General features: G+C 38.9%; 1 protein-coding gene across 3 annotated transcripts in view; it reads right to left on the reverse strand.

Annotated features, from left to right (window-relative positions):
- FBXO25 (F-box protein 25) overlaps positions 1-11,812 on the reverse strand; it is a 136,835-nt gene that overhangs the window by 105,803 nt on the left and 19,220 nt on the right. The window contains exons 4-5 of one of the 3 annotated variants that reach the window (XM_006882848.1): positions 5,793-5,813; positions 3,378-3,402 (exon numbers count right to left, since the gene is read on the reverse strand). The exons of the other annotated variants lie outside the window; for them this stretch is intronic. Of the exons in view, the coding sequence (XP_006882910.1) occupies positions 3,378-3,402; positions 5,793-5,813 (46 nt within the window). The remainder of the gene's footprint in view (positions 1-3,377; positions 3,403-5,792; positions 5,814-11,812) is intronic. 3 annotated transcript variants of the gene reach the window in all.

Consider the following 11,812-nt stretch of genomic DNA (forward strand, 5'->3'; position numbering starts at 1 on the left):
GGAGGGACAGCACAGGAGGGGAAGGCCCTCTATGAGGTGGACTGATTCAGTGACTGGGGTAATCGGGATGGGAGTGTCAGAGACAGTGCGACTGGCACAAGACAGAGCAGAGTTTAGGGCTGTTGTACATAGGTTCGCTATAAGTCTCAAGCGACTCGTTGGCACATAACAACAACAACAACAACAACAACAACAACAACATGTGCTTTAACTAACAGTTTATTAAAATGTATCAAAACAAAAATGTTTCTTAAAATGAAGCAAAAAAGAAGATAAGCTTAGATAAATGCCTACTGGCAAATTTACTCTGACTTTCGAGTTTACTCTTAGACGGATGAGGCAGTTTTAGATTCTTACATATTTAAAGTAATGGTCTCATTTTACCCCATGCAGAATAGGAATTCATGCAAACTTGGCTACAGTACAGCATCTTCTCAGAAAATAAATTTTTTTAAAAATTTTCCCCCTAGCCATTATTATTACTGTATTGGTTTTGATGTTGACTCTCCATACTAGTTGAAGAAACTTAACGTTGACTCCTATCTAGCTGGGCATAGCTAAGAGCCAAGCCAATGATACCAGAGTTTCCAAGGCTATAATCTTTTTGGAAAAAGGCTGCTACAACTTTCTCCCAAAGCAGCTGGTGAATTTGCTGTAACTTGTCTGACAGCAGCCAAACGTTTGACCACTGTACTACCAAGACTCCTTTGAAGGTCCTAAAGGAGGTCTATGTTTGACTTCGGCACAAAACCTGGATCCTATATATAATAAAGGGAAAACATTATTTAGGATTCAAGCCATGGTACTGTGAATTGTTTCCAATATGGCTGAAAGTTGGACAATGAATGAAGAAGACTAAAGAGGAACTGATGTACTTCAATCGTGGAGTTGGGAAAGGACATCAAATAACTAATGGGCTGCAAAAAGAACAAACAAATCTGTCTTGGATGAATTGCAGCCAGAAAGCTCCTTAGAGCTTAAAACAGTGAAACTTCATTTAGGACATTCCATGGAGGAAAACTTGGAAAAGAATATCATCAATAGAGAAAGATGAAGACAATAAGTAGCAGAGATTGTGATGATGGCAGAGGTCTGGGCAAAGCTTCTTTTGTAATCCTTGGGGTCAATCTGAGTTGAAGCCAACTAAGGGCATCTAACAATAAATGCAATTAACTTAGTTGCTATTTTCTTTGGGGACAGGAATGAAGCCAGAGATAGAATGACAGAATTTTGTACACTCAATGACTTATTCATTGCAAATACATTTTATAAGAAACATAAATGCAGGCTATACACATGGGTTTCATCTAATGGTCTGCCTAGGAATCAGACTGATTACATCTGTGTAAAGAACCACTGGAAAGGCCCAGTATCAGCTGTGAAAACTAGGCCAGGTGCTGATTGTGGAACAGACCGCCAACTACTCAAATGCAAGTTCAAATTGAAGCTGAGGAACATTAAATCAGTACACAGGAACCAAAATTTGAAGTTTAATTTCAAAACCATCTCAGAAACAGGTTTGGGGTCTTGGACATTAATGAGCAAAGACCAGATGAGCTGTGGGAGGATATTAAGAGTATCATCCAAGAAGAATGCAAAAGGTCATTACAAAGACAGAGGAGGAAGAAAAGACCAAGAGGGATGTCAGAAGAAACTAAATATTGCACTGGAGTGACGAGAAGCCAAAGCAAAGGGAAGAAATCAAGATATTAAGAAGCTGAACAGAAGATTCCAGAGGGCAGCACTAGAAGACAAAGTAAAGTATTACAATGAAATGTGCAAAGAGCTGGAGTCACAAAATCAAAAGGACAGAACTCGCTCAGCATTTCTTAAGCTGAAGGAACTGAAGAACATATTCAAACCTTGAATTGCAATACTTAAGGATGCTTTGGGCAGAATATTAAATGATCCAGGAAGCATTAAAAGAAGATGGAAAGAATATACAGAGTCATTGTACCAAAAGAACTGGTGGTGAAGAATTTCATGAAACAACGTATGAGCAAGAGCCTGTAGTGATGAAGGAAGAAGTTCAAGCTGCTCTGAAAGAATGGAAAAAAACCAAGACCCCAGGGATTGACGGCATACCAAATGACATATTTCAACAAACAGATGCTGCCCTGGATGTGCTCACCAAGCTGTACCAAGAAATCTGGAGGACAACCATCTGGCCACCTGACTGGAAGAGATCTGTATTTGTTCCCATTCCAAAGAAAAGTGACTGGACAGTGTGGAAATTATCAAACAGGAACACTGATATTACATGCAAGCAAGATTCTGCTGAAGATTATCCAAAACCGACTGGAACAGCACATCAACAGAGAACTGCCTGAAGTGCAGGCTAGATTTAGAAGAGGCCATAGCACTAGGGACATTATAGCTTATGTCAGATGGATCTTGGCTGAAAGCAGAGAGTAGCAGAGGAATGTCTACCTGTGTTTCATTGACTATGCAAAGACCTTTGACTGTGTGGATAACAACAAACTGTGGTTGACTCAGAAAAACAGGAATCCCAGAACACTTGATTGTGCTTATGTGAAACCTATACTTGGACCAGGGGGCAGCTGTTATAACAAAGCAAGGAAGCACTGCTTGGTTCAAAATTGGGAAGTGTGTGCATCAAGGATGTGTCTTATCTCCATCTTTTCAATCTATATGCAGAACAGATTATCCCCAGGAGGCTGGGCTCTATGAGGAGAAGTGTGGCATCAGGATTGGAGGTAGACTCATCAACAATCTGCGTTATGCAGATGACACAACCCTGCTTGCTGAAAATGAGAAAGACCTAAAGCGCTTGCTGCAGAAGGTCAAGAACTGTAGCCGTCAATATGGATTGAAGATCAACATCAAGAAAACAAAGGTTCTCACCACTGGGCCAATTGGCAGCATCATGATAGACAGTGAAGAGATTGGGACTGACAGCTTCAGTTTGCGTGACTCTACAATTAACACTCTTGATTCCAGCTGCCAGGAAATGCAAAGACAAATTGCATTGGGGAAAGTATGCTGTGAGATACCTCTCCAAACTACTGAAGAGCAATAATGTCAGTCAGGTAACTAAGGCAGACCTGATATATCACATACTTTTTAACTTTTAAGATATAGTGACGTTTTAAGCATACTTGTTGTTGCCATGTGCTGTCAAGTCACTTGTGATACAACAGCTCTGAACCCTGCTTTATCCTGTGCCAGTGTTATTGTCTCTGATACACCTACCCCCATTACCCCAGTCACTGAGTTAATCCATCTCATTTAGTCTTCCTCTCTTGTGCTGTCTCTCCAACCTCCCAAGCATAATGTCCCTCTCCAAGGATGGATCCTTCCTTGTGATAAGTCCAAAGTATGTCAGACAAAGCCTCAGAATCTTTGCCTGGTTTCACTATCTCTAGCATGAACCTGTTTGTTCTAGCAGTCCATAGTACATTTAATACTGTTCTCCAGCACCAAAGGTCAAAGGCATCAATTCTTCTATTATCCCCTTCTACTTAAGGATATAAGCAGCTTAAAATTTCATGAACACACAAAAACATAAAAGTTAGTGAGTCATCTACTAGAAATGTGTTTAATAATAACAAAACAATTAGTGACAAAATGAGAAGCAGAGGCCATAATATTGGTGGTGCTGGTGTTAAGTGCCGTCAAGTCGTAGACAACTCATAGTGACCCTATGTACGAAAGACCTGAGCATTTGTGTAACTGACTAAATGTGTTTTTAAATAGGAGGCCAAATCACATCATATCACACCCACCCATTACCACCATTAGCAAGTCAACATTCCTCTCGAATCCTCACCAGAACCAGTAAACAAGGGTCTGTAGAATCCAGCTGCTGCAGATGGCTTCCAAACTGGATTCTAGCTCCGTACTGCTGACCAAAAGCATTTTTAAATAGGAGGCCAACCAAATCACATCATCTCACACCCACCCACTGGAGTCAACAATTCCACATTAACCCTCACCAGGGTCAGCAAATCAACTACTGTGGCTTGCCTCTGGAAACACTAAGAACGTGAAGAAATAAAGAAAGTTATACAAGTGTTCAGGTCTTTTATTCATAATATCACTATAAGTTGTCTACAACTTGATGTAGACCACATAATATGTGTTTATTTGTACACTGAAAAGGAGACAGTTTTATAGCATGTTATGATTATTTCTTTTTAAAAAACCAAACTACTGTCATCAAGTTTATTCTGATTTACGGGGACTCTCCATCAAATATCTGAAGCTGTCAATCTTTCTGAATTTATGATACTGTGAATATTTATGCGTGGAAACATACCATCTTTCTTCTATTAAGCAGCGTCTGAGCTTGAACGACTAACCTTCCAGTTGGCAGTCCAACTCTTTAACACACTATACAACCAGCATTCCTTGTAATGATTATATGACCTGATACATGTGTAAGAACACAGAAAATATGGCAGAGGGATAATGAGAGTATATGTTAAGCAGAACACTGACATGTTAACTGGAAGTATACAGATACTACTGTGAATTAGAATTAGAGAAGAACAAGAAGAATGCAAAGATATTATTAGCCACTTGTTATACTATTTATATAGGGAGTTAGCAGTCAATTTACAGAATAGAAACTAGGACTTCAATATAAATGTATTTGTAAGGTAGGGAAAAAAGAGGGGGAAATAGTTAATATTTAAAGAGAATAAAACAAAATACTTTGTGTATATGTAAATGAGATATACATACATACAGATAGGTAGACACAGGAATAAATATATTTGTATGTACCAGAAGAATATCTGTGTTTTATCGACTATGCAAAGCCTTTTTTTGGCTGTGTGAATCACACAAATTGTGGCTAACATTGACAAGCATGGGAATCCCAAAACACTTGATTGTGCTCTTGAGAAACCTATACTTCAACCAGGAAGCAGTTGTATGAACAGAGCAAGGAATACGGGATGGTTCAAAATCAAGAAAGGAGTGTATCAGGGATGTGTCCTTTCTCCCTGCCTTTTCAATCTATATGAAGAAGAGTCCATTTGTGAGGATGGACTTTATGAAGAATGCAGCATAAAACAAACAAACAAACAAAAACCAACTAACAACTAGTTGTTAACATTTGTTGAGGTCATCTATTCTATTCCACTGACTTATTTTATATACTTTTTCTATCACCATATTGTCTCAATTTTTACCAAAGAGAGAAAAGCAATGGAAACTCACAATGAATGAACACTTTGGAATGCAATATAGCGGGAACCCAAACCAATACAACCACCTCAGAACACAGTTTGGTATTAACTATTATGTTGGATATACAATAATTAATGGCTCAACAACTCCAATTATGTGAGACAGAGCTTCAAAGTCCTAGCCTCTAAGGAGAAACTTTTCTTGGCAGTCCATGGTATGTTCAAGATTCTTCTCTAGCACCACAATTCGAAGGCATCAATTATTCTTCTGTCATCCTTAGTCACTGTGTGATTCTCTGATGCATATCAAGTAACTGCAAAGACCATGGCCTGGATTAAGTGCCTTAGTCTCTAGACTGACATCATTACTATTCAGTATTTCCAATGCAATTTGTCTTTTGATTTCCTGACTGCTGGTGTTAAGAGTGTTGATTGTGGAGCTAAGCAAGCTGTAATTGTTAACAACCTCAATCTCTTCTCTATCCTAGTGCTGCCAATTGGCCCAGAGGTGAGAATCTTTGTCTTTTTTTATGTTGAGCTTCAAACTATATTGAAGACTACAGTCCTTGACATTCTGCAGCAAGCACTTCAGGCGCTCTTCAGTTTTAGCAAGCAAGGTTGTGTCATCTGCATAACACACGCTGTTGATGAATCTTCCTCCAATCCTGACACTACATTCCTCATCATAAAGTTCTGCTTCCTGAATGATCTGTTTTGCATATAGACTGAAATGGTATGGAGACAGGATGCATCCCTGATACACTCCTTTCCTGATTGAGAACCACGCAGTGTTTCCCTGCTCTGTTCTGAGGATTGGTTACAGGTCCAACTATAGGTTCCTCATAAGCAAAATCAAGTGTTCTGGGTTCCCCATTTTCCTCAAGGTTAGCCACAATTTGTTGTGATCCACACAGTCAAATGTCTTTGCACAGTCAATGAAACACAGATAGACATTCCTTCTGGTACTCTTTCTGCCATGATCCGTCTGACACTGGCAATAATGTCTCTAGTGCCACGACCTCTCCTAAACACAGCTTGTGTTTCTCGTGTTCAATGCACTGTTCCTGTGGTCTGTCAATGTACTGTTCTAGTCATTTAAGTAATAAACTCGCAACAATCAATATATGAGGAGAAAACCTGACAATATAATTTAAAAAATTGTAAAAATACATGAGGGTACAATGTCAAAGATAAGCTGGTAGGTATGAACTGTCAACTTTTGGGTTGGCAGCTAAGCATTTATACACTGTACCAGGAGGAGACCTTACATATTCACAGAAGTAAGCTAAACAAGTGAATAGAAGATAAGAAAATTGTAGGAACACAATACATGAATCTCAGATCATAAAGGTTAAGTTTGGATTCATTAAGGTTGGTTCCATGAAAAGTGCTTTGAACATGTTACCAGGAGGAATCAGTCCCTACATTTAGTAAAGGAAAGAGGTGATAAAGAGGAAGATGTAGAAAACAGATTAAGAAAATGATTGCAACAATGGATTCAAACACTGCAAAAACTATGCAGGTGATGCAAGATCAATCACTATTTTGTTCTGCTGTACTGTTGTTGTTAGGTTTCATCAAGTCACATATGACTCACAGAGCCCCTATAAACAACAGATCTGAACCCTGTCCTATCCTGTGCCATCATTATCACCCACAACTGACTTGAGCTCACTGCTGCAGTCATTTCATCAATCCATGTCACTGCAGGTCTTCTCTTTTGCTAACTCCCTAGCTTTCCAAGCTTGATGTCCCTTTCCAAGGAATAGACTCTCCTAATAACATGCTCAAAGTATGTGAAATGAGGCTTCATAAGTTTTACCTCAAAAGTAGGATCTCCAAGTCAGATCTGTTTGTTCTTTTACAAGTCCATAGGGTATTCAGTTCTCTTCTCCAATACCACACTTCAAAGGCATTCATTCTTATTTTGTCATCCTGATTCACTGTCTAGTTCTCAGATACATAATAGGTAACTGGAAAATCCACCTGAATCAGGTGTATGCTAGTTTTTACACTGACATCATTGGTCTTGAGGAATTTGGAGAGGTCCTTGACAGCAGACTTTCCTATCGCTGTAAGTCTCCTAATGTCTTGACATTTGTCCAAGGGTTTTGGTTATGGATCCAAGCAAGATGAAATCAATGGCAATTTCAATCTTACCTCTATCCATCAAGATGTTACCTATTGGTCCAGTGGTGAGGATATTTGTTTTCTTGAGATGTAATCCATATTGAGTTGTAATCCATATAGAAGGCTATAATCTTTAATCTTCTACATCAAGTACCTTCATCTCTTTCAACAAGCCAGGCTGTATCATTTAAATTAACTCATGTTATTGATGGGTCTTCCTCCACTCTTTCAGCCACATTCTTTTTCATAATGTCCATCTTCTCTAATGATTTGCTTAGCATACATTTTAAATAGGTTTGAAAAAAGGATACAGTCCAGACACACACTTTTTTTTAAATTTAAACCATGCATTGTTCCATTGTTCTGTTTGGACAACAGCTTTTAGGTTTAGATATAGGTCTAGAATTCTAATTTTACTATGATTCACACAGTCAAATACCTTTGCATAGTCAATAAAAACACAGATTCGGTGGCCTTAAGTGACAGCAACAAAACTACAACATTAAAAAGAAAGAATTTTAAAATTACCTTTAATGATTTAAACTCTTAAAAATTCAGATGATATTTGTGATAATTCTTTCAAATGTGAAAAGCTGAATCAGCATAAGAGACCAGCAACATTGCAAGGTGCAAGCCATCAGAGAAATGAATCGTGGCCTAAGTCATAATACCAAGGGGGGCTGGAGAGAGGGAGGTGCTGCATGGGGTAGGTGGGAATACAAGGGATTCTGATGTAGCACGGAAAGGGAAGTGACAAGACACACATAGAGGGGGTGGGTGGGCACTCAGTGTATTGGTTATCATCTGCTCCCTTCAGTAAAATGCTTGTCAGATATTGTTCGAAAGCTAAGCATCCAAAGTAAGACAGACTAGGAAGAATAATTTCAAAATAAAACATATCAGCTGTGAAAACTAGGCCAGGAGCTGATTGTGGAACAGGCTCAAAATAAAACAGGCCTTCAAAAACTCTATGTATCGTACAGTACACTTAGAGTAGAACAACAGATACAGCAACTGAGGCTGAGCCCTCCAAGTTGGAAACACAAAATGAGAAGGAACAGTTTTAAGCAGAAACTAATGACTGGAACGTGGAATGTGAGACACATGAATGTAGGAAAACTGGACATCACTAAGAAAGAAACGGAATACACAAATATTGACATATTAGGTATTTCTGAAATGAGATAGGGCATTTTGAATCTGATGAGCATATATGATCTACTGCAATGGAGATGGAAAGGTGAGCAATAAACAGGGCTCCTTTCATAGTTAAAAAGGCTGTTTCTAGATCCATATTGAAATACAATATTGTGACAGGATAATATCCATATACATACAAGGAAGACCTGTTAATACCACTATCATTCAAATTTATGCACTGACAATCAGAGCCAAAGAGGAGGAAATAGATGGTGTCTACCAACTTCTGCAGTCAGAAATTGACTGAACATGCAACCAAGATGCAATAATAATGAGTGACTGGAATGAAAAAGTTGGGAACCAGGAAGAAGGATCAGCAGTTGGAAAACAGACTCAGTGACAGAAATGAGGCTGTGGACAGAAAGACAGAATTCTGCACAATCAATTTTTCATTGCAAATAACCTTTTATAAGAAACAAACACAGGTTATACACATGGATTTCCCTGGACAGTATACACAGGAATCAAATTTATTACATCTGTGGAAGGAATATTTGGAGAAGTTCAATATCAGCAGTGAAAACTAGGCTAGGTGCTAATTGTGGAACAGACCATCAAGTACTCATATGCAAGTTCAATTTAAAGCTAAACAAGGTAAAATCAAATAAACAAGAATCAAACTTTGATCTTGAGTCCAGCCCATCTGAATTTAAAAGCCAATTTAAGAACAGGTTTGAGGCCTTGAACACTTAAGATCAGATGAGCTGTGGGAAGATACCAGAAAAATATCAATGAAGAATGTAGAAGGTTTTGCCACCCACAAACTCGATTCTTCCTATTTTTACCAGTTGTTGTGGAGTCAGTTCTAACTCAAGGCAACCTAATGTGTCAGAGTAGAACTGTGTCTATGGGGGTTTCAGGTTGTAACCGTTCAGAGACAATAGCCAGACCTTTCTTTTATTTTTTTATTAATTTTAATTAACATTTACAGAGAAAAAAAAAGAATGTAGAAGGTCATTGCAAAGACAGAGGAAGGGGAAAAAAAAGACTACAACGGATGTTAGAAGAGACTCTAAACATTGTACTAAAGACTGAGAAACCAAAGTAAAAGGGAAGAAATCAAGAAGTTAAGGAGCTGATTAGAAGATTTCAAAGGGCAGCTCAGGAAGACAAAGCAAAGTGTAATAATGAAATGTGCAAGGAGCTGGAGTTGGAAAATCAAAAGGGTTGAACTAGCTTGGCATTTCTTAAGCTAAAGGAACTACAGAACAAATTCAAGCTGTGAGCTGCAACACTTAAGGATGTTATGGCCAGAATATTAAATGATGCAGGAAACATTAAAAGAAGAGGGAAGGAGTATACAGAGTCTCTGTACCAAAAAGAAATGGTTGACAAAGAATTTCATAGAACATATGATCAAAGAGCAATGGTGATGAAGAAGGAAATGCAGGCTACTATAAAGGACTTGGAAAAAAATAAAGCACCAGGAATTGATGGAATATCTATTGACATAATTCAACAAACAGATGCTGCCCTGGATGTGCTCATCAGGTTGTGCCAAGAAATCTGGAGGACAACCATCTGGCTAACTGGCTGGAAGAGATCCATATATATTCCCATTCAAAAAAAAGGTGACCCAACAGAGTTTTGAAATTATCAAACAATATACCTAATATCACATGGAAGCAGAATCCTGTTAAAGATTATCCAAAAAGAACTGGAACAGTACATTCACAAAGAACTATCAGAAATGTAACCTGAGTTTAGAAGAGGTTATGACACTAGAGACATTATCGTCAATGTTAGATGGATCTTGGCAGAAAGCAGAGTACCAGAAGAATGTCTACCTATGTTTCATTGACAATACAAAGGTATTTGACTGTGTGGAGCACAACAAATTGCAGCTAACCCTGAGGAGAATGTGAATTCCAGAACATTTAACTGTGCTCATGGGAAACCTATATCCAAACGAGAAAGCAGTCTTCAGAATAGTGCAAGGAAACAATGCATGGTTCAAAATCAGAAAAAGAGTGTGTCAGGGATATGTCCTTTCTCTATACCTTTTCAAACTATATGCAGGACAGATAATTTTGGAGACTGGGCTTTATAAAGAATATGTGGCAACAGTATTAGAGGAAGACTCATCAACAACCTGTGTTATGCAGAATATATAACAGTGATTGCAGAAATTCAGGAGAACCTGAAGTGTTTGCAGAAGGACAAGGACTGTAGTCTTCAATATGGATCGAAATTCAACATCAAGAAGACAAAGATTCTCACAACTGGGCTAACTGGTAGCACCATGACAGATGGAGAAGAGATTAAAGTTGTTAATAATTATAGCTTGCTTGACTCCACAATTAACACTCAGCAGTCAGGAAATCAAAATATGAATTGTATTGGGAAAATTTGCTATCAGAGACCTCTCCAGAGTAGTGAAAAGCAACAATGTCAGTCTAGAGACTAAGGTGTACCTGATCCAGGCCATGATCTTTGTAATTACTTGGTATGCATCAGAGTGCTGGACAATGACTAAGGATGACAGAAGAACAATCAGTGCCTTAGAGTTGTGGTGTTAGAGAAGATTCTTGAACATACCATGAACCACCAACAAAACAAGTAAGTCTGTCTTGGAGAGGGTGAAACCAAGTTTCTCCTTGGAGACTATGATTCTGAAGCTCTGTCTCTCACACTTTGGGCACGTGGCCAGAAGGGACTGTTCCTTGGAGAAGGACATCATGCTTGAAAGGGTGGAAGGACAGTGTAGGAGAGGAAGACCCTGGATGAGATGGATTGATCCAGTAGGTGTGTCAGACTCAGTGGGACCAGCTCTCAAGACAGGACAAGAGTTCAGAGTTGTTGTACATAGGGTCACTATGTGTTGCAGGCAACAAAACGACACATTACAGCAACAAACTAGGGTATAACAAAAGGTGAAAAGACATAGTCATAGAAGTTGAAAACCTAGACTCAAATTGAGTAGAGATTCAAACAATGCCAAAAAGATTTAGTCTTTCTGCTCAGATTTCTCTGTGTTTTTCTATTCTCAAGGTCTACAGGATAATTCCCAGAAATTCAGGCTCTCAACATAAAAGAACTCCGTGAAATGTGAGAAAGAGTCTGTTGTTGTTGTTGTTATGTGCCATCGAGTCACTTGCGACTCACAGCGACCCTATGTACAACAGCTCTAAACTCTGCTCTATCCTGTGTCAATCTCATTGCCTCCGACACACTCATCCTGATTGCCCCAGTCACCGAATCAATCCATCTCCCAGAGGGCCTTCCCCTCCTGTGCCTGCCCTCCACCCTCCTAAGCATGATGTCCCTCTCCAAGGACCAGTCTCTCCTTACAACATGACCAAAGCATGTCAGACGAAGCCTCAGAA

The sequence above is a fragment of the Elephantulus edwardii genome, unplaced genomic scaffold, assembly GCF_000299155.1.
Source record: "Elephantulus edwardii isolate Elephantulus edwardi_28Jun2011 unplaced genomic scaffold, EleEdw1.0 scaffold00025, whole genome shotgun sequence".
Classification (NCBI taxonomy): Eukaryota; Metazoa; Chordata; class Mammalia; order Macroscelidea; family Macroscelididae; genus Elephantulus; species Elephantulus edwardii.